This window comes from Tinamus guttatus, unplaced genomic scaffold, assembly GCF_059628265.1.
Source record: "Tinamus guttatus ecotype Peru unplaced genomic scaffold, ASM5962826v1 Tinamus_guttatus_pri_ptg000712l, whole genome shotgun sequence".
Taxonomy (NCBI): Eukaryota; Metazoa; Chordata; class Aves; order Tinamiformes; family Tinamidae; genus Tinamus; species Tinamus guttatus.
This window is the reverse complement of record NW_028289246.1, coordinates 4,564-25,655: the sequence shown is the minus strand read 5'-3', so window position 1 is coordinate 25,655 and position 21,092 is coordinate 4,564. Positions and strand designations below refer to the sequence as shown.

The following is a 21,092-nucleotide window of genomic DNA, read 5'->3' as shown; positions in this document are numbered from 1 at the left end:
GGCCGAGAACCAATGGGGGTGACCGGACAGGGGAGGGAGGCCCGAGTGAGGCGCTGAGGACCGATCAGAGCGGCCATTTCACCAAAGGCGCCTCCACGAGTAGAAGGCGGGGCGAGCCAAGAAGGGGAGAACAGCCCGCCCGCAACGGAAGCAGGCGGGACGGAAGTAGGCGGGGCCGGAGCCCAACGGAAAAGGGCCGGAGCCCGGAAGTAACTGGTCAGTCGAGTTCCGACTCCGGATCAGACACTAGCCAGGACGAGTGGGTCACAACTGATTCAAACTTAAGGAAGGGGAAAAAGAAGGTAAACAGAACTAAGAGCCAAAATATTCCCATTCGAATAAACAGATTGAGAAAATGCATCAGGGACAACCTGTGCATCCTAGAGGACTGTTTCATTTACTAGAAGCAATCCTAAAGGGGACTGCTCCCCCAGAAAGAATTGCACCAAACCACACTACCACAAAATGCTATGCCTTCCTAACAGGTGTTGCAAAAAATATGCAGTTAACTGAAGGGTATACTAAGGTTTCCAAACTGCAGATGCCTGTAAAAACAGACCCATTAGCATTGGGACAACCTCTTAAACCTTCAGCAATTCTGAACATACCACTCCTCTTCAATGGAACCCCAACAGAAACATGTGGTTTAGAGATGCTTTAGCAGAAAAGCTAAATGGTAAATAGCTATAAAAGGGTGTTGCATTAAATATTACCACTGGTGAAGAAGTAACAGAAGAAGGTGAAGGCAATGCACAAGCAGGAGAGTTAAGAGCAGTAGTTTTAGCTACACAAAATGGAGCAAGGGTTGTCTATGTAGGCTCCTCTGCTGTGTGGGCTGGTGCCACACAATGGCTTTGTGGATGGGAAGCTCTTAACTGGGAAGTAGTTCTCTGCAGTTTGGAGAGAACAGGATTGGCAGCTATTGCTAGTTATAGCAAGAAAAACACCATTTAAATGGGATGGGCAAAAGCTCCTGTTAAGGATAATCAACCAGCCACAACGTGAAATCAAAAGGTAATGAGTTGACTAAAATGAGAAAAATCACCCTAGATCCAGAGTGGTATCTGTTGGGAGAATGGTTACATCAAAACCCAGGTCACACGCATAAGGAAGTGCTTCACTTTGCTGCACAGACTAGGGGATGAGCCCTAAACGGGAAAACTTGTGCAACTATTCTCATAGAATGTCCCCAGTGCACATTAAGGTTGCAAGCAGATCATCCTGCTAAAGTTCCAGCTCTGCACATCAAAGAGGGGAAAACTCTGTGGTCTACATGGCAGATTGGTTATATGGGGCCATTCAGATCCTCTGCAGGATATCAGTACATCCTCACAGGAGTGGAAGGGGTCTCTGCCTTGCTTGGGACAACTAAGTGTAGGAAAGCCAAGGGGCGAAGTGTAGTGCAAGGACTATTGTTTTGGTTCTCACATCTACCTACTCCTGTTATTATCCAGAATGATAACGGCTCACATTTCTCATGTAAAAAAGTGGAAGACTGGGCAAAGCAAGAAGGAATCCAGTGGGTATTCCACATCCCATACTATCCCAAATCAAATGGGAAATGGGATGATGAAAGAGCTATTCGCTTGTTAAAAAAGAGCTCAACCCACACAAGGGTCAATGGGACAGACAACTTCCCAAAGTACTCCCTCAATTAAATAATAGTTATGGGCCTACTGAAAGGCCTGTAAGCCCAGCATTCTTTGTGAAAGCTGAGCTTCATGCTCAACCTACAGGTAAAAAAGGATGTCCAACAACATTACAGCTGGACAGCCTGTGGTGGTCAGTTTACCATCCATCGGCACTGTGTCTAAGACTCTAAGTAAAGCTCATGGCCCACTTGCCTGGGAAGCTACTGATAGCAGTGGTGCAAAACACAGAGAATTAGGGCACGATGGATTTTTCTTCATTTTAAATGGGTTAACCTGTTCCACCTCACCCCACCGAAACAAGTTTATTTTCTCTTGCAGCAGCGTGCAGGACGACTGATGGAAATGCTGTATTCATTTTACTAACTCTAGTGCTGTTAGGTTTATTACTTATAATCTATAAGCTATATTACATATATTTTGTATATAAAAGTGCGGGGTATGACAAAACAAATAACCCTAATTCAACCACCCAAAAGGTACAAATTTGTACATAATAGCAATACTTTGTTAAAAATGTTTACTTGCCATGGACCTGTAAGTGCAAAAATTATCAATACACTATTTATGGCATGGAGCCAAGAGGTGACTGTAGCACCACTCTGTGACTATAAGATGACTTGACTATAGTCACGGGGCAGAGAGCAACCAGTGTGCTCCTTCCCCAGCTCAACCTGACTGTTCACACATAGCCCTATTCAGGTGCTAACCACCAGTGACATATCTGATCCTGGTGGGTAGCTCCCTGATTTCCTCCCCCACTCAGGTATTAATCATTAATAAGAGTCCTGATGGCTGCATTCTCAGGGGGAGATAAGGCTGATTGTGCATACACCAGCCAGAAGTGCTCTGAAATGAAAGAATGACTCTCAGTCAACCATCTTCCTTGGCCAACATATGGCAGGCTCGTTGTCTGCCATGGGCACGGGAGCTTGCTTGGCCCACAGCAGCCCCGCAAGCAGATTTTTCAAAGCCCTGCGGTTGCATCTGGGGCCTGGTGGAGACCGGCCCTCAAGCCCTGCCTGCCTCAGTGAGCAGCAGCCATTCTGTGGGGGAGAAGGCAAGAAGAGCAGTCAGGCCTGTCTCCTAGAAGAACCATGGCCACCCCACCAAGGTCAGGAGTGGGCAATGCCCTGGCATGGGCCAGTCATTGCTACAACCAATCGGTGGAGAATGGGAAAGAAGTTAACTGGCAGGGCTTTAAATATACAGGGGAATTTCCATTGGGAATTTCCCTCTGAGGAGGCCCCCACCTAGAGCTGGAATACTGAGAAGATCATCTTATACAGAAGCACGTTGTATCTTTGGGATAAAGCAGAAAGCTGGAGGTGGACCCTGTTAAGGAAAATGACATGAAGATTTTTCCTAACACCTTCCAGCTTTTCCTTCAGCCTACTTTCTCTGGCTTGTCACTCTTGGAGTGGTCTCCCTTGCTTGAGCAGTGCTCTTTGCAAGAGTGCTGAGAGTCCTCACACATGCGGAGCACAAAAACAGTTCGGAATGGGAGATGGTGCGAGACAGGCAGCCTTGAGCTCCTGTGGCAAAGGGCTGATTCCTGGGTATTTTCTTTTCAGCAGAGCTGCCTCAGTGGATGCCCCAAGCTCTTGCTCTTGCCTCCCTTCATCTTGGCTGCTACTCCCAATGGTTGCTGTGTGCAGTGCCCTGCAGTCGTGTGGCAGGATAAGGATGAATCACGTTCTTTAAAAGTAAGTAAAACAGAAGTCCCCTGCATCTTGGTAGCACAGGAGGAAACATCATTAGACCAAGCAGAACAGACCATGATCATTCTTTAACCTTGAGCTGCTCAGTACAGTATTTTTATATATATCTACTTTGCATACATGGCAAGAAAACTCAAGGTTTCTGTTGACTTATGTAGAGTGCCTTCCTTTTAATCCTTTGAGTTGAATGTGGCAGGGGTTGTCAGGGACAGCCAGAAGGGCTCCTGTCTGGAAGGGGGCGCTGTACACAGGAACTGCTGGGGGCTCCATTCTGGCATCTCCCATAGCTTTCCTCTTCTGGCAGGCATTTATTGTTGTGAAGCCATGGAAGGGCACTTGCTTGAGTGCAAGCTCAAGGTACTGGGTCCTGGCCCGAGGCACGAAGAAGCGCCTGCACCAGAGCAGCCTGGGAGTTGACCTGCTGCTGGAGATAACTCTGCAGAGAAGGGGCTGGTAGCCCTGCAGGACAACAAGGTAAGTATGGGGCATCAATGATGCGGCAGCCATCAGTGTGGCCCTACACAGCCCGGGGGAGGCAACTTCTGGAGCAGTGTGCCCAGTTCTGAGACCTCCCCAGTACAAGAGAGACATTGCACTGCTGCAGGGAGACCAGTGGAGGGTCCTGGAGCATCTCTCTTACAAGTAAAGGCTGGGAGAATTGGGCCTCCTTAGCCAAGGGCAGGTGTCAAGAGGATGGGGACAGACTGTTTTTCACTGGTGTCCAGCCACAGCAGAAGAGGCAGTAGGCACAAAATGAAACACAGGAGGTTCATTTGCGTAAGGAAAAAAGCTTGTTAACTGTGTGCAAATGGGTGTGCGCACAATCGTGTGCAACCTGCTCTAGGGGACTACGCTTGTATGGTGTGCCTGTGCACGTGCGTGTGTGGAATAGCTGATCCTTGGAGGTCCCTACCACCCTGACTCTTTTGGTGAAGGGAACCACACAAAGACTCTACCAACAAAGAGGGAAGCAATGTGTGATTTTAAATAACACGGGAGGTGTTTTATTAAATTATTTTTTTTTCCCCTTTTAAAAGTGTGATCCTAACTTGTCTCTTATCTTTTTCTTCCTTGGTCAGTCCCCCATGCTGGGGACAGCAAATGTCCAACAACAGCTCCCTGAATGAGTTCCTCCTCCTGCCATACGCAGACACGCGGGAGCTGCGGCTCTTGCACTTCTTGCTCTTCCTGGGTATCTACCTGGCTGACCCCCGGGCAGTGGCCTCCTCATCACAGCCTCACATCACACTATTCTCTTTCTCATATAGTAATGGTTAGGTAATTCCCGTGCTTATTTTATCTGTTGCTAAAACTGAGTGTGTAGTAAGATTAATGTTTTGTGAAATATATCATTTCATTTCTGTATTGCCTTAATATTAACAGTGAAATAAGACCATACTTTCCATTGATGCCTGGTTCTGTCTGTTGCCCCCCGTCCCGTCAATTGGCAGAACATGTCTGGCAGTTGCATGCAAAGCCTGGCAAACCGAGGGAAAAGCAATGCTGCAAACACAAATTCCTCCTTGTCAAAGACACTGCAGTCTTTTTCCCCTTCCTTCTTGCTGTGACAGGTCCCACAGCAAGTCTTTTCCCCTCTGAGTCCCTGAGGTGAGATGCTGCGTGTTGTGCAGCCCCGCTTTTCCTTCTGCTTGCCAGGCTTTGCATGCAATTGGCAGCCACAGTCTTGGCAGCTTGTGACCTGATGCCATCAGGTTCTGGGTGCCCGCGAGGCTTCCCAGGCAGCCGAATGACCTGGACTTGTGTGAGCAGAGGCCTGAGCAGCTCCTGGGTTCTTTCTGCTAGAGCGATTGCCCCTGTGCAATGGCAAGGGACAGTCACCACTCAGAAGGGCTGGGGGCCAAGGAGCAACTGTGAGTGCTGGAGCCTGGGGCAGTGCCATGTTTAGGGAACAGGAGGCCCCAGTGTCTGCCACTCCGTCCCTGCCCATGCCCACGTTGCCAGCAGCCCTCTGTGAGGCGTCACAGCGGTCCCCACGGGTCACAGTGGCCCCCGCAGGTGACCTGTCCCTCCCGGCACTGCTGCTGCGTCAGTGGCTTGTGATTCCTGTGGGAGGAGGTGCTGCTGGAGCAGTGCATCCGCAGAGGGAGTCGTGCCGCGATGGGGGTGCTGCGAGCGCTCCGAGGTGGGGGCGTCCCCGCGCTCAGCGTCTCACGGGGGCGACGGAACCTGCCAGCGTCCACGTTCCAGGCTTGGGCAGAGCGTGCCTGAGCCCCTGGGGCTGGCCCCGAGCTGCTGCAGCCTCCTCTTCCCCAGCCTGAGCAGCGCTGGCGCCAGCGGCCTCTCCTGTCACCCCGTGCTCCAGCTGTGCAGGCTCTTGCCCTGAGCTGGGCTCTGTCCCTACGGCTGCTGGAGTGACACAAAGCCGGCGCTGCTTTCCTTCCAGGTTGCTTCACTTGTGCAGGTGCCCGGTCGAGACCTGCACGCGGTGAGGATGGCGGGAGTGTGGCCGGCTCTGTTCCTGTGGCCATTACTACCTTTGCCGCCATCGTGACCTCGCTGTTGGACCGCCTGCAAGACGCCGAGGTGAGCAGGGGTGTCTTGATGGGCTCCGTGGGGTTTGAGGGCTCCCTGCAGCACCCTGACTTCCCTGGGTGCCGCAGACTGATCTCCTGCAATGCTGCCTCTCCCCTCGGGCTGCACCTCGTTCCAAAACGTGGATGCTGTGTGGACAATCCCTCGCGCCCTCCTTGATGGCGGGAGGTGGCAGCATCTCTGGGCTTGGGTGTCCACATTAGGATTTGGGTTCGCACAAGGAGGTCACAGAGCAGGGCTTCTCTCCCGCTGCCGACGGCTGTGCTGAGCAGTGCCAGCAGCTGCTCCCTGGCATCGGCGTGGCCGAGCTGCTGTGTGTGGGGCAGCACGTCCCATGGCTGCTGTGTCCCTGTGCCCCCAGGATGGCAGAGCGGAGGAGACCTACCGCAAGCTGGAGGGCGTCTTATGGGGCGAGGAGAGCCACCTGCAGAGCTCTGTTGTGGACAGAGCCATAGCGGTGGCATTGAAGGACCTGCAAGCGGCGCAGGTGAGCTCGTTCTCTCTGAGGGTGACCTCAGGTGCTGGCCCCTGTCCCGGCCGTCCCGTGCAGGAGCTTCGCGACACGTTGCGGTGTGGGGTCAGGGGGTGTGCAAAGAGGAGCTGTGGGGCTGTGTGTGCGCAAGGCATAGCGGGAGCCCTGCTAGCGCCTGTATGTCCTGCCTGGAGGCCGAGCCCTGGCAGAGGGTCAGTCCCGCTCCTGTCACATGCAAAATACTTCTTCCAGGATGCGCCGCTTGCTGTGAGGACGGCCGCTAGCGACGTCCTGGTGGCGCTGGCCCGCAGCCATCTGCGAGATGTGGTGTCGGCGCTGCAGGGCCACCTGCAAACACTGCAGGAGATGTCGGAGGAGTTCGTCCTCATCACGCTGCGCAACGTGGCTGCCCGCTATGGTAGGGCCCCCCAGCTGGGTGCCAGCGGGTGCCAAGCAGGAGAACGGACTCCTAGCCCTGCCCCAAAGACCTGGGGCTGCACCAGAGGGAAACCAGCAAAGAGCCAACACACCAGGCTGTGCCCCACGCTGTCCTCCCCAGTTTAGGGCTTCCCCACTCCCCGTGCCCCTCGAGGAAGGTGGTTGGCACACAAGTGGCCTGGCAGGAGCCTCCCTGCAGCGGGCTCTCCCCCTGGCCCAGCGCTGTCCTGGCAGCGGTGCCGGGAGATGGAGCCCGTTGGCCGCCGCGGCTCTGGGTGGCCGGGCTGCCCACACGCTGCTCTCTCTGCAGCCCTGCAGTGCGTGCCCTTTGCGGGGAGCACGCTGTCGGCCCTGCAGCACGTGCTGAGCGCGGCGGGGAGCGGCCGCACGCTGCGTCTCGTCTGCGACGGTGAGTGTCGGTGCTGCGGCGCTGCCGCCAGCGTCTCCGCGGCCGGAGCCGACGGCACTGGGTGCCGCTGGCCGGAGGAGCTCCTGGCTCCCTGCCCGGCCTCTGCTGCCACGTGTGCCTCCCGGTTAAGCTGCCTTTGGCCAAGTTCTGCCCAGCCTGGGTTTCCCCGTTCCCTTCCCTTCCCTTTCATCGAGCACAGCCTGCTTTGCTGTTTGTGGGCTTAAAGGCAGAGCCCAGGAAAGAAGGGCCAAAACCGTGAAGCTTGCACTGAGGGGCAAACGCTGGGGGCAGGAAGAGGCTGGGGCTGCAGCGGGCAGTGTTGGAGGGGAGCTAAGCCTTGGGGAGGAGAAGGTGTGCGGGGGTGGAAGAAGGGAGAAGCAAGGCAGCGTTTCCACCTGGCCGTCTCGTGCCATGGCACGGGGTGTCTCTGAAGCCAGATCTCCGTGCCACCCTTGCAAGGCCACAGTGGGCGGAAGGAGGCCTGGGGGCCACTGCAATGTGTGGTGCTGGTCAGAGGTTTTGAGGCGATCCTGTTTCCCTTCCTGTGCTGCAGTTCTGGAGCAGTGGTGCAGCGGGATAGCCGGGTACCTGCATGAGTGGGACAAACAGGTCTTCCCTCGCCTGGAGGCCACCCAGCTCTGCGCCCCGGTTTACCCGCTCTTCTGCTACGTGGGCAGACACTGGCAGCGGTGCAAGGATGAAGAGGTGAGCCTTGCTGCCCTTGCCGCCATGGGCAGCCACGGGGACGTCCGCAGGGGCCAGCGGGGCTGTGCACGGGGCCGGGTGAGGGCTTGGAGGGAGCAGGCTGGTTGGAAAGCATCCCGAGCCGGGAGCCTTCAGGGAGCGCTGACGTGAGTGGTGCTGACAGGCAGGAGGGGACATCCGTGCAGCAGCCCTGGGCCAAGCACTTGGGGCAGGCAAGAGGCGAATGCTGGGGCCTTCTAGCAGGGCAGCTGGGGGTGGTGGGAGGAAACGCTCCCTGTGCCGGCGAGCGAGGCCTTCTTGCCGGGACTGAGAGGAAAAGGAGAGCCCTGTGCGGGAAGTGCAGGCTGGGTGTCTCGCGGGGAGGCGGGTGCTGGAGAGAGCCTCATCCCTGCATGTGGCGGCATCTTGCTTTCCCTCGGCAGGCCAAGCAGGCCGTGCTCAGGGCAGTGGGTGCCATGATGGCCGTCCTGCTGCACGCGGAGCAGTACTGCCAGCGTGTCTGGGAGCAGCTGCTCTGGCTGCTGCACCAATATCGAGAGGTCCGAGATCCCCTTGGTGTGACCATGGTGAGGCACTGCGCAGGACACGGCGCGGCCGGGGCCTGCGGGGGAGCAATGAGGTGTCGGGGGGTTGCAGGGCGCCAGCAGGAGCTGAGTCCCTTGGAGATGGGAAGAGGGAACGGGGCCCGGTGGCTTCCCGGGCTCCTGCTGGCAGAAAGCAGCAGGGCAGAAGGGCTGGGAGGGCGCGTTGAGTGGCTGGGGCACGTGGCTCCACAGGGGACCCTGCGGTGCCTCCCAGGGCTGCGGGTGTGTTAAGAGCTCTGTGAGTGCGTTCAGGCCGTGGTTTTCCCAGTGACGCCTGTTTCTGCCTTCCTGGGGGCTCGCGGTAACTGCTGCCCTCTCCCTGCCGCGCTCCCTTGCAGAGCCTGGGCCGTTTCCTGGCAGCTGTGGCTGGCATTCAGAGCCGCGGGCCACGGGCCCACCTGCAGGCCGTCAGTGCTGCTGTGCACGAGCAGGTAAGGCCTGGCGGCGCCTCCCTGGCCTGGGGCTCCTGGGCAGCCTCGGCTGCTGCCCAGCCCTGCGTGTGCCCAGGGCGCTGCGCTTGGCGCGTGGCTCCGTGCCCAGAGATGCCCGCGAGAGGTTTCCTTTCTGTCCCCCTCTCTGCCAGTGCAAACTGCTCTGAAAAACACTTTGTTCCCACAGCTCTGTGACGAGATTGATCCGCCCCGGCCCGAGCACAGGGCAGAGCTGTGCCGCTGCATGGTGCTGCAGGGTAAGGAGAGGAGAGCCGGGGCCGCACTGCAGCGTCGCCACAGCTCTCGCAAAGCTGCGCACGTGGGAAGATGCTGGGCTCTCCTGACCACCAGGATTTCTTTCTTCCCCACAGCCCAAATCTGCCCCGAGGAGACAATCGTCTTCCTTTATTTCAAACTGAGGAACGGGAGCAAGGCCGATCGTGTGGCAGCCGTGGGAGTGCTGCAAGCTCTGCTCCGCTCTGATGGTCAGTAGGCCAGGCAGCAAAAAGATCAGCATCCCCCCGGGAATGTGCTGCTTCCTTTGAGGCACAGGCTGGCGCCCCTTTTCTGCCCTGCTTGTGCGTGGGAAGCCATGGAGCTGTGTGAAATCCCTGCGGAAACGGGGACTTGGCTTCAGCACCGCCTCTCCATGTCTCTTGCAGTGCCTGCCGTGCGGGAGAACTTGGCCCTGTTTGTCAAACTCGCCGAGTCCGTGTGCCACGACCCCACGTGCCAGGTGAGCTGGTCTGGACAGGGCCATTGTGGGGCAGAGCAGGGCTGTTCCAAGGCAGAGCCTGGCCAGGCCTTTGCCATAGGCGGAGGCAGGCTCTGGGGCAGGAGGCTGGCGGCAGCAGCAGCAGCAGAGCAAGGGCTGCTGCCGCCTCCTCGTCCCGGCCTGGGCAGAGGGGCTGCAGCGCAGCGCAGGCAGCTCCCCTGGGGCTTGGGGCCGGCTCATGACGGCAGCCTGCCCTGCCTGCAGGTGAGGATGGCCGTCCTGCACTTCATCGGGGAGCTGCTGCGCTCCAGTGGCCTGGGCTGCTCATCATGGGACGTGGTGGGGCATCTCTTCAGCGAGTTCTGCCGTGCCTCGGGCAGGCTGGTAAGGCAGAGCGCAGCGCCACGGCTGCACCTCATGGCTGTGCCGCACTGCCATGGGTCTCCCTGAAGGAGCGGAGCCCAGCGCAGCCGGGCTGCCGGTACCGGTGCCATGGTGGGGGTCCTCCCCATCGCCAGGCACCGTGGGGCCTGGGAAGGGGCAGTGACAAACATTTGCCACCCTCTCCTGCAGGCTACAGGGAATCTTTGTGCTGCAGAAGCACATGAAGAACGGGCCATTCGGCGCCTGTGCTGGCACATGGTCAGCACGCTGGATGTCTCCAATGGAGCGGTAGCCCAAGTGAGTTGTTCTCGCCATGTGCAGCGGGACGCCCACCTTAGGCATGAAAGCAATCAGGGAGAGCTGGGTGTGAGCTCTGTGTGGCCAGACTCGCTCATCCTGTGCGTGCTGCAGCGCATGAGCACCGCTGGGCACGCGCCTTGGCTGCGTCCCGTAGCCCATAGAGATCTTGGGAGGGGCTGGCGAGGCCAAGTGGCTCCCGCATCCCTTTGCCGCAGGGAAGGGAGCTGCCCCGGGGGCAGAGGTGTGCCAGCCGCTCTCAGCAGGCAGCCAGAGCGAGGGAGAGGGAAAGGGGTGCGAAGCGCGGCAGGGAGAGGGGCAGGAGGGGGAGGAGGAGGGCAGAGCAGGAGAAGAGCTCCTGAGCTTGTGAAGGAGTGAGGCCAAGGGCCCAGGCCAGCCCTGGAGACATGGAAATGATGCAGGGACTGGGATGGAGAGGCAGGAATGCCCTCGTGCCAAATGGCCTGGTTCTTGCCCGCAGCTCCTGTGGCCGAAGCTGCTGCGCTACGTGGTGCCATTGCAGTACACGGGCTTGCTTGTGCCACTGTGCCGCTGCCTGCGCGCCCTGGCCGAGAGGCGTCAGGAGACTGAGCGCGGGGAGCCCGAGGCCCTGGAGCCTGAGGAGCAAGGTGGGGAGCAGCAGGTGCCGGGCAGCAGTGCCGGGCTGGTGGCGCGGGACAGCGCGTGTCCCTGCAGCCCTGCCAGGCCCTTGCGGGAGGCACGGGGCTGCAGAGGACAGAGCAGTGTCCGCTGCCGGACGCGAGGGCTCTTTCCATGTGTCCCTTCCCGGCGGAGGCACTGGGCACTGCTGCTCGCAGCTCTCCTGGGGCCCTGGAGCTGGTTCTTGTCACGCCAGGGCTGTCCTTGTCCCTGTGTGCACAGCGCCAGGAACCCGGCAGTGCCGCTGTGCAGGCGCTGTGGCCGGGGTGCCCTTTAGCCCTGCGTGGCAGCATGGGAGGCGGCACGGGCAGGGCGCAGAGGGGCTGGGAATCTCACGCTGCCTTCCTTTGTGCCCATAGCGGCTCTGCCGGCTCCCCAGGCACTGCTGGCTCGCCTGCTGGTGAGTACGAGGAGCAGGGAAGGAGCTTTCGTGGCCGGGCAGAGGGTGGGAGAGATGGTGCCGAGGCTGGTGCAGGCACCTCGGGAGGAGGCAGGAGTGTGCGAGAGGCGCCTGGGGCTCCCTGCCTGCCTGCCTGGCTGCCTGCGGCGCAGCCGCGGCTTCCGAGGCGGGTGCGAGCCCCCCATCTCTCTCGCGCTCTGCTAGGTGACGGCGGCGGTGGCTCCGCATGCGGGCGGTGGCCGTGGCGCTGCGGCCCTGCAGCTGCTGCAGGTGCTCCCCAGCATGATCCACAGCGCGCTGGGGGCGAGCTGGGCTGCAGAGATCCCCCTGCTGCTGCAGCACCTGGCAGGTAAAGTGTCGCTGCCAGGGACAGGCTGGCGGCAGAGGACGCAGCAAAATGCCGTCAGCTCCCAGCTTGGCACTGGGTAATGGTGCCAGGTTTAGGGATGCTTGTCAGCCCCCTGGGCTGAGCCTTTGGGCTGCTGGATTGCAAAGGAGACCCTGGGGCTCTGCTGGGGGCTCAGGGGGCTGAGAGCACAGGGTCTGCCTCCTTGGGCTTTGCAGGAACAACCGCCAGTTCCCTGGATGTGGCTGAGTGGGAGAGCCTTGTGCTGAAGGTACAGCATGTGTGTGGGGGCCACAGCTGGATCGGGCGCCCAGGGTGTGGAAGAGTGTTGGGAGGAACCTGGGGGCTCCCTTTTTGGACACTGAGCAGCACAAGCTCCTGCCAATTCCCCGGGCTCAAGCATCGTGTTGGGGGAGAGACAGAGGCAGATTTTTAGAGGGCTGGTTAGGGAGCTCTGCCCATTAGGTGTGCAAAAGGGCCCAGGCAAGGGCAGGGGGTGTTTGCTTCATGTCCCCCTCTGCCCTAGTTCCTGCAAACGTCGCTGGAAGCCATCGCGAGCGACGCCTGGATCGTGGGCCTGAGCCAGGAGCTGAGCCAGCAGCTGGGCAGCTCTCCCCGCCTGTCCTGGGAGAAGGTTTGTTCCCTGCGCGGTGTCGCTGCCGCTGCTGGGGCGCCCTGAGGGCTGCAGCACCAGCAGAGCCCTGGGAGGCCGGGGCCCACGCACGGGCTGGCGGGGCTGCTCTGCCCGGCGGGCTCCTGTCCCTGCTGCTCTCGCTGCCCAGGAAGGCGCTTGCTCTCCCCTCCGCGCCGGGCTGGCGGCTGTGCCGGGCTGGCCAGCGCGTGCAGTTGGGGCTGCTGCCGCAGGCGCCTGGGCGGCTCTCGGCACGGTGGCACCGCTGCGGCCTGGCCCTGTCCCGCCGGGCAGGGCTGTCCCTGCAGCTGGGGCCTGGCCTCTCCTCTTGCAGAGGTTCCTGTACAAGGCTCTCGGCACGGCCCTGGCAGCTTGCGGGTGTCTGCGCCACGTGCGAGAGCAGACCCTGAAGCACCTGCAAGCAGCCAACTTCCTGGAGCTGTGGGAGGCGCAGGTGAGGGTTCCTCGCACTGCCCTGCTGTGCGGCAGGGTGTCTCCTGCGTGTGCCTGGGGCGCAGGGGGTCTGTGTGACCCTGCTCCAGCACAGCTGGTGACCTGTTTGTGTCCCTTTCCCTGGGGAAGGGTCCTGCCTGACCTCTGGAGCTGGTCACGGCTGGGCGCTGGGCTGGGAGCGACTCCCTGTTTCTGCTGCCTTGCAGGGAATGGTTTCTGTCCTGTCGCGCTGTGCCGAGAGCCACTTCTCGCTTGCCTTGGCCTGCGTGAAGGAGTTCCTGGGAACTTTGAAAGCCCAGAAGGTAAAGGGCCCAGGGTGCCCCTGTCGGGAGGTGCCGCTGTTGGGGCAGGGGCAGCTCCTGCCTTAGGAGCACACGAAGTCTCGGGGCAGAGCAGGGCAGCGGGCTGACGTCTCGGTGTTTCTCTGGTGATCCCCTGGCAGGGCGACACGGTGAGGACACACGCTGCTCGCGCCACGCTCATGGTCACCTACGGGCGGATGTCGCTGCGCGCCCCCAGGGAGCAGCTGCTGGCCCACGTTGAGAGAGACGTCGTGGGCAACGTGCTGGGGCTCTACAGAGAGGGCTGCCAGGTGGGAGCTCGCGGCGTGGGGCAGAGGCGTGTGGGTGCTGCCAGCTGCAGCCCCTCCTGCTCCTCCCGTCACGCACCTCTGCCGCTGCAGCCAGGCGAGCGCTGCTCAGCCTGCTGCCCGTGTCCGCGATGCACGGGGTCTTCCCAGGCAGCACCTGGAGCAGCAGCTTCCCCTCCCATGGGAGGCTCCTTGCCAGCAAGGGAGAGGGAGGGGACGTTTCCGTGTTGTGGGGCAGGTGCCCAGGGTGCCGCAGGGCCTCCAGAGGGCACCATGTCCTCCCTGCGCTGCTCTTAGAGGCAGATTAGCCCCAGCCCCGCTGCCCTTCCCACCCTGGGGCCCTGGCTGAAAGCCTCTTTGTCTCCCCTGGCATCAGGACACGCAGCTGAGGCTCTCCCTGGTGCAGAGCATCACAGAGATCAGCGTTGCCCTGCAGGCTGCAGGCGGCAGCCCCAGGTTTGAGCTCTGCTGCAAGCGGGAGCTGCTGCAGACCCTGGTGGTGAGTGCCCAGAGCCGGGGACGTGGTGCAGGGGAGCCAAGGGCTGGGCCATGGGGTGGGTTTGTGCAGGGGCGCGATGCTCTTGCAGGGTGGTATGCAAGCTCCTGACGGCCACGAGCTGCATCCCCAGCTGGCAGGGCGCGTGGGGGCTGGCGCTGGGGCTGCAGCCGGGGAGCAGAGTGCGTCCCGGCGCTGCAGAGCTGCTGCCTTTTCTTGTAGAGCCTCTGTGGGAGTCGTGAGGGGGCAGCAGAGCTGGTGTCTGTGGGCTTGGGCAGCTCAGCCCATGGCTCGGCCTGGCAGGAGCTCCCTCCTGCTCTCCTGCCCCCTGCCCACCCTGTGCCTGTCTGTCTGTGCCTTGCAGGAGGTGATTCAGGAGGAGCCGCGGGAGTCCCCAGTGCAGCCCCGGGCCCTCGTGGCCATGGAGCAGTTGAGGTAGGGTCTGTTCCTGGCACTATGTCCCAGCACAGCTGGCTGGTCTGGCTGAGGCTGCGGGCGCTGGGTTTGGGGTTGTGGATTGGGCCAAAGGCAGTTGTCCTCTGCCTCACTCTAGTGCGCTAGTAAGCACCCTCTCTGTGTTCTCTGCCCTTTTCTCCTTTCAGCAAGCTGAAACCCTGTCTGAGCAGGGGGGAAAAGTGCAGGCTCCTGGCTCAATGCTGCCAGGCCATCCTGTGCCATCATTATCCAGAGCAGCTGCACATGAGAGGGGAGACCGTGGCGGCCGCTTCACACATAGTGGTAGGTGCTGGCCTGCTGGGTCACCCCTGAGCAGGGAGCCAGCACCAGGCACCCCAAACAAGCAATGGGAATCCCACTGGCAGCTGTGGCATCTTTGTGGGGTACATGGCCTCTCCCCTGCTTTCTGGTGACAGGCCCCATCCCTGCGAGCCCTGGGACAGCTCATGGCAGCCCTCCAGCAGGCAGAGCCGGTCCCCATCTGCTTGGGGGACGTGGTGCAGGTGAGTGCCCTGGGGCAGCGGGGAAGGCGTTGTTGCTGCCAGAACATGGCAGAGCTGCAGGAATCACGCCTGCGGGCCTGGTCTGTCGAGGGGAGCTCTTCTCTAACTTGATGCCATCTGTGCACATTAGTGGGAAGTGCTATGGTCCTAGCTTCAGGCCCCCTCACCCTAGGCTTGCATCCACGCTTTTCCCATCTGCAGCAATGTTCTTGCAGGCAGCTTGCAGTGTCCTGCAGCCCCCTAGATGAGCAGAGCTTCTCCCACTTGTGCAGCTGTGAGCAAGGGCTGATGCACAAATGAAGGCTGCCCGTGGCGAGAACCTGGAGTGGGAAGGTGGCCACAGCAAGGGCTCCTCACGCGGGGCTGCAGTGCCCAGGGAAAGCAGGGGCACAAAAGCAGCAGGACCCCTGGGGAGGGCTGAAGGGCGAAATTCAGGCCATGGTGAGACAGGCGCTGTTGTGGCAGGTCCTGCGGCGCTGGCTCACCTCGGCCCACCTGTGTGAGCGTGATGGAGCGCTGCAAGTGTGTGTCCAGGTGCTGAGCACCTGCAAAGAGAGACACGAGCAGAGGGTGAGCGGGGACCCTGTGCCAGGAGCCCTGCGTGGGCGGGCGGCGGGTTCTGGGTGTCCCAGGGCTGCAGGGTGGCCCCTTGTTCCCACCCGGCTCCGCCAGTGCTCGGGGCGCTGCAGTCGGGAGAGGGCCAGCGGCCGTGGCGATGTCGGTGACCTTCGTGCCTGTGTCTTGCTCCCGCAGCGAGGCGGTGCCTGCCAAGAGTTTGGCTCCTTGGTGGGACTGCTGGGGCCTCTGACATGCGAGGAGACAGCCGCATCCCGTCGGCGGGCAGCGACCTGCCTCTGCCTCCTTCTCCAGAGAGTTGGTGAGAGGAATAGGCAGGGCTGCCCCTGCTGCTCCCTGCAGGAAGGAGCCCAGCACCAGGCCCCATCCCCCTGCGCCGTAGCACCTTGTCCAGCTTGCAAAGCCACTGTGTTGCCTCGGGGGACCCTGGCTTTGTGCAGCCTTTGCTGGCCTCCCCCATGTCCTTGCTCAGTGCCCAGGGATCTGGAGGTTGGCTCCCCATGAACATCACTGCCCTTTCTGATAGCTCCCCATCAACGTCACTCACCTTTCTGATAGTTCCAGATGAAAATATGGAAGTGGCGCCGTGGACCCAGGTCTCGTCTCTGTCCGAGAGGCTCAGTGCCGTCACCTTTGGGTCTGTGCTGGCAGCTTCCACCAACATTGCCAAGGTACCTGGCCCTCGAAAAGCCCAAGGGGGCCATGACATGTTTGTGTGCTCGTGTGTGTGGGAGCGCTGCTCTCAGGACACGTGTTTTGCATCTGAGCAACTCCTGTGACATGCTCGCTTGTGTTTCTGATTTCTCCCCAGCTTGTCTGCAAATATTTTCCCCGAGGCCAGAGCACAGGCTTCATGAGCAGCATCACGGAGAGCCTGCTGTGCTCCAGGCCCATGTGCATGTGGGCTGCGGGTCAGTGGACACTGACCTTCCTAGGGGATTGTGTTGGCAGCATATTCCAGGAGGAGGTGAGGGAGGCATTTTTTAGGATGCCTTTGGCTGTTTTCTGCAGTAGTGTGTTGTCCCCGAGGCACAATGGGGAAAGGACACACCGAGCCTTTCTTTCTCGCCCACCTCCTTTCAGGTGCCCGAGCTGGTGTCCATCCTGTGCACGTGCCTGCGGAGCACCCAGCTGAGCACTCCCCGGCGCGTGGTGCTGCAGGCCATGGTCCAGCTGTGCCGCTCTCACCAAGAGCCGGTGCTGGGCAGCCTCCTGCAGACACCGCTGCCCATGGACAGGTCTGTGCAGCCGCCCTTCCCACTGCCATCAGAGCCAGCCGTGGGGCTCGCCTGCATGGGCGGCCCTCTCGGCAGCCAGTGCTTCTGCCCCGCGCAAGGCTGAGCGCTGCAGCTCGTGTCCCTGCCAGGACCTGGGCACCGACAGTGCCCGTGGGCACAAGGAGGGTGTATGGCTTCTCCTGGGGTACCTTGGGTAGCCGGGGATGCCGGCTCACGTGCTGGCATGTGTTCCTTTGCAGCAACACAGCAGAGATGTGGAGGAGCCTGGGAAGAAGCGTTGTGGGCTGCCCAGTCCTCATCCACTTGACAGAGAAGCTGGGGGCAGCTGGAAAGAGCCACAGGAGCAACCACTGCGCTGGGGAGCTGGGCAGCAGCCAGGCAGCCCTGGAGCCTCGCATGGTACGGCCAGCAGCCCCGGCAGCCGTGCCGCTTTGCACGTGCTTTCCAAGTGGTGCTTGAGTGCAAGCGGGATTCCTGCCCTTTGTGAGGGCCCGTGGAGCGTTGTGGGGTGCTGGGCTGGTGTAGTAGCAGCGTGGGATGCTGGGACAGCTTGCGGCTGCCAGGCTGAAAGGCTCTCCCTGCAGTGAGAACTAGAGAGAGTAAAAGCCCCCGGGCTGTCAGGGGGATGTGGTCTGCGAGCGATGGCCTTGTTTTACCAGGTGGTTCTTGGTTAAATTTCTCTGTAGATCACTCGCGCCCTCTGTGAGGTGGTGTCAACACTGAAGAATGACACCCTGGTTCGGCGCCTGCTTCCCTGGCTGCTTCCAAGCCTCCTGGAGCAGCTCAGTGAAACGCTCGGCGAGGACATGGACCCATCCCTCAGAGAGCTGAGGAGGAGTGACCCACCGGGCAGGTGAGGAGCGGCAGGGGCAGAATCTGTGTGTGCGGCCCATGGCTTTGCAGGAGCTGCCTGCCTACTGCCCTGGTGCTGGGCTGCCTCCGTGGTAGGTGCAGCTGGGCTCTGTAGGGCAGCGCACTGGGCATTGGGCCGTTTCTGCAACTCAGCTGGGTGTTGCGGCTAGGATCCATGGTGGGGCTGTGCTAAAGAGCAGCTTCCCACAAAGTGCTGTGCCTGAAGCTTTCTTTGGCTTCTCCCTGCAGCCTGTTTGTGGAGGCCCTGGAGCTGGTGCTGGCCAAGAGCCTGGAGCACCGGTGGCTGCGGCTGCTGCAGGAGCAGGGAGCATGGGCGTCCTTGGCAGCGCCCCAGGCTCACACGGCCGGCGTGTGTCTCCTGGCAAGGTGAGAGCCCCTGGCAGGGGCCGTGCTGGAGGAAGGGCTGCTGGGAGCTGGGGCCTGCCCCGAGCTCTGCTCCAGTGCAAGCGGCGTCTGCACCGGGGTGGGCGCAGCTGGGAGCAGTGCCGGGGGGCCATGCTGTGTGAGCACGTGCTACAAGGCTGTTGTGCTCTGTGTGCAGTGTGCTGCTGCACGCGGAGCAGGTCCCGCAGCGCCTGGTGCAGCGGCTCTTCCACTGGCTGCGTTCCCGCTCGGCGAACCTGCGGCTCACAGCCACTGCGTTCTGTGCCGAGGTGAGGCAGCCGCGGGGCGAGGGGGCTCGCAGGGCTTCCTGCGTCTCACCCAGGTGAGGGCTGCTCCATGCTAGTGCTCACGTGTCTTGATTGCAGCTCATGAAGGACCAGCTGGTCAGGGAGAGGAAAATCGTGACTCCCCTCCTGGAGGTGCTGGCAGAGAGGTCGCGCGACCCTGTCAGCAGCGTAAGACAAATGGCCTTGAGGGGTCTGGGGAACATGGCCACAGGAACACCCACAAAGGTGAGACAGCCTCTGGTGGGTTTTGTGCACAAGCCGAGCTGCGGAGGAGCACGAAAGTGCTCAAGGAGCCGAGGCAGGTGCAGGGCTGCACTGAGGCAATGCCCTGGCATCGGGGCTCTCCCCTGGGCTTGCTCTGGAAAGCGCTGCCACTGGCGCCGCAGCGGGGAGCAGCACTGAGAGGCAAGAACTCATGTGTGTGTCGTTCTGCAGCTGCGGAGGCACTGGGCCGTGGTGGTGAGAGCACTGCTGGGGGGCCTGGAGGACGTGGGCAGACCCGAGGTGGCTGTGGAGAGCCTGTTGGCTCTGACGAAGGTCCTGGCATGGCTGGAGGCGAGGGCCATGGGCTCTGCCTTTGAAGAGGTGGCCAGGAGCTGCCGGGCACTCTGGGGGGCGGTAAGTGGAGCCGCTGTCTCTCCGTGGGCAGGCGGGAGCCCACGCGGGTTGCCGTCCCCTGCGGGCTGCTGTTGGCAGGGGGCAGCCGTTGCCGGTTGCCAGCCCTGTGGGCAGCGCCGCGCGGTGCCGAGCAGTGTGTGCTAGCAGCCTGCCCGACGGTCTTTCTCGTCACAGGAGGAACAGGAGCTGCGCCGCTCGGCCTTTGGCCTCTATGGCACCCTGGCCTCCTCTGCGTCGGGGAGGAGATCGTTTTTCAGCAGGGAGGTGGAGGAGGCCTTTCCCAGCCTGGTGCTGCACCTTCGTGATCCGTCCCTGGCTGTGTGCAATGTAAGAGCCCCAGGCGCCCCACAGAAAGCCCTGTGGAGCTGGCTGAGCCATGGGGGCACTCGTTCCCTTCCGCATGGGGCTGCAGGAGTCTCCACGGGCCCTGTGTGATGCTGCCCTGCCGGCAAGGTTCCTTCCTCAGTGCCCAGGCAGGTGTAGAGCATCCCCATGACAGGGCCTGGGGCACTTTTGCAGGCCTGCAAGGTGACCCTGCACCTGTGTGCCCCATTTCTGGGGTCGAAGAGGCTGCAGAGGCGCCTCAACATCAGCGTTGGGCTGAGCGCGCACAAGATGCAGGACGAGGTCTGCAGACACCTGGTGAGTGAGCTGTGCGCTGGGGCTGTGTCCCTATGCTGGCTGCCCATCCCGTGACTCCCTCGTCATGGGGTCGCCCCTGTACTGGCCATGGGTGGTCAGGCGATTGGGCAGAGGGGAGCAAAGGGGGCTGCTGGAGATGGGGATGAGCTCCTGCTGCCTGCACTGTGTGTTTTCACAGGCCCAAGACTGCCCCGCGCTGTTCGAGCAGCTCCTGAGCACATCTTGGAGCTGCTGCATGGGAAGCCACCAGGCACCGCAGGCGGCAGCCGTCCACGTCCTGGGTGAGCAGCAGCGGGGGGCTGAGGCGCTGCTCCTGGCCGAGGCCCTGGGTTGGGTTCAAGGTCGGGCTCTGGGGCAGGTCGGGGCTGTGGCCATGCCCGTGCCCTGGTGGCCATGTTCCCATGCCAGGCCTGCTCCAGGCATCAGCCACGTGGCTACAGCAGTGGGGCCTGGCTAGCAAGGCGCCCAGAGGTTCTGTGGGTGCCAAAAGCCAGGGGGCTTGGGGATGCGTGGCCCTAGGGGTGCATCAGGGAAGACACCCCAGCCGGGCACCGTGGGGCATCAGGGGCCTTGTGCCCATGCTGCTCCCATCAACATCGGTGTCTTTGCAGCTCACCTTAGGCCGGAGCACGCCGAGGAGCCCCGTGCTCGACGGGCGGTAGCTGCAAAGCTCTGCACCGGGGGAGGCCAGCAGCACAGAGCAGGAGGCAAATAAAGCCGTGTCCCTGTGGAGAGGCACTGTCTGTCCGTGTGGGGCTGTGTGCGGTGCGGCAATCACCCTGGCCCTGCCTCCCTGGGGATGTGGGCCCTGCGTGGAGCTGCCTGGGGACAGTGGAGAGCAGAGGGACTGGTGGGAGGGGGTTTGCAGGCACTGAGCTTAGGGGGCCACTGCCAGGTGCTTTGGGGCACCAGGGTCACTGGGAGCACTGGGAAGAACCTGCGGGCCCCAGTGAAGGATCCCAAAGCAAAGCCAGCTCCGCTCTCCGTCGGCAGCAGCCTGCGGCAGTGGATGAGCAGATCTGCTGCCCCGCAGCCCTGCTCTGCTGCACTGCTGGCCTGGCACAGCTGCAGGCGCCAGGGAGAACCCCCTGCCGCACGGTTTGTTGGTGCCAGCAGCGCGCGGGCAGAGCTGCTCAGCCCCTCTGCAGCACCAGGAGGCTCCATCGTCACCAGAAATGGGAACAAACCCACCCAGCCTGCCCCAGCTTCCCCCAAAGCACCCACCAAGGACATTACCTGCCAGCAGTTCCCTCCAGCCCCTTTCCCTCTTAGCACCCACAAGTTCCCACAACCCACAGTGGGGCTGGAAGGCCCAGCAGCCACCAGCTGTTGTTGCTCATGTGCCATTACACAGCAGTCAGAGTGGCCCATCCACAGGCAGGCCCATCGCTGCAGAGCACAGGGTGAAATAAAGCCCCCAGGCCACCGGCAGGCACTTCCAAACGCTGCTTTTAAACCTGCATCGACAAGTCCCCTGCTTGGGAATGGGAGGCTGCCACAGAAGTGCTTCCAAAAGGAAACTGCTCAGGTGCTTCCTCTTTCTCATTTGTGTTTTTGGGGAAACAGGCATTGCCACAGCAAA

At 61.2% G+C, this 21,092-nt stretch overlaps 4 protein-coding genes across 4 annotated transcripts; all 4 read left to right on the top strand.

Moving 5' to 3' along the window:
- The first annotated feature begins 5,488 nt into the window (after nucleotides 1–5,488).
- LOC148591744 (maestro heat-like repeat-containing protein family member 2B) lies at nucleotides 5,489–9,455 on the top strand. Its single transcript, XM_088536993.1, has 10 exons — nucleotides 5,489–5,513; nucleotides 5,793–5,914; nucleotides 6,285–6,410; nucleotides 6,648–6,813; nucleotides 7,144–7,242; nucleotides 7,796–7,947; nucleotides 8,370–8,513; nucleotides 8,870–8,962; nucleotides 9,150–9,219; nucleotides 9,334–9,455. The coding sequence occupies exons 1-10, from the start codon at nucleotides 5,489–5,491 to the stop codon at nucleotides 9,453–9,455; spliced, it is 1,119 nt and encodes a 372-aa protein (XP_088393119.1).
- A 99-nt stretch (nucleotides 9,456–9,554) lies between these two features.
- Nucleotides 9,555–14,044, top strand: LOC148591743 (maestro heat-like repeat-containing protein family member 2B). Its single transcript, XM_088536992.1, has 12 exons — nucleotides 9,555–9,698; nucleotides 9,942–10,061; nucleotides 10,251–10,358; nucleotides 10,840–10,987; nucleotides 11,378–11,418; nucleotides 11,623–11,767; nucleotides 11,983–12,035; nucleotides 12,291–12,398; nucleotides 12,730–12,849; nucleotides 13,055–13,150; nucleotides 13,291–13,440; nucleotides 13,814–14,044. The coding sequence occupies exons 1-12, from the start codon at nucleotides 9,555–9,557 to the stop codon at nucleotides 14,042–14,044; spliced, it is 1,464 nt and encodes a 487-aa protein (XP_088393118.1).
- Nucleotides 14,045–14,193: 149 nt separating this feature from the next.
- On the top strand, nucleotides 14,194–17,949 carry LOC148591742 (maestro heat-like repeat-containing protein family member 1). The gene is made up of 10 exons (XM_088537009.1): nucleotides 14,194–14,368; nucleotides 14,536–14,671; nucleotides 14,806–14,892; nucleotides 15,358–15,462; nucleotides 15,646–15,769; nucleotides 16,027–16,139; nucleotides 16,552–16,706; nucleotides 16,946–17,105; nucleotides 17,393–17,559; nucleotides 17,808–17,949. Exons 1-10 carry the CDS (start codon nucleotides 14,220–14,222, stop codon nucleotides 17,947–17,949), a joined length of 1,338 nt encoding a protein of 445 aa, XP_088393135.1. The 5' UTR covers nucleotides 14,194–14,219.
- Nucleotides 17,950–18,427: 478 nt separating this feature from the next.
- LOC148591741 (protein maestro-like) lies at nucleotides 18,428–19,851 on the top strand (the record flags this gene model as incomplete). Its single annotated transcript, XM_088536991.1, has 5 exons — nucleotides 18,428–18,475; nucleotides 18,686–18,868; nucleotides 19,043–19,195; nucleotides 19,388–19,510; nucleotides 19,689–19,851. Coding segments are annotated over exons 1-5 (670 nt in total), but the record flags the coding sequence as incomplete, so codon positions are not given.
- Between the last annotated feature and the right edge of the window lie 1,241 nt (nucleotides 19,852–21,092).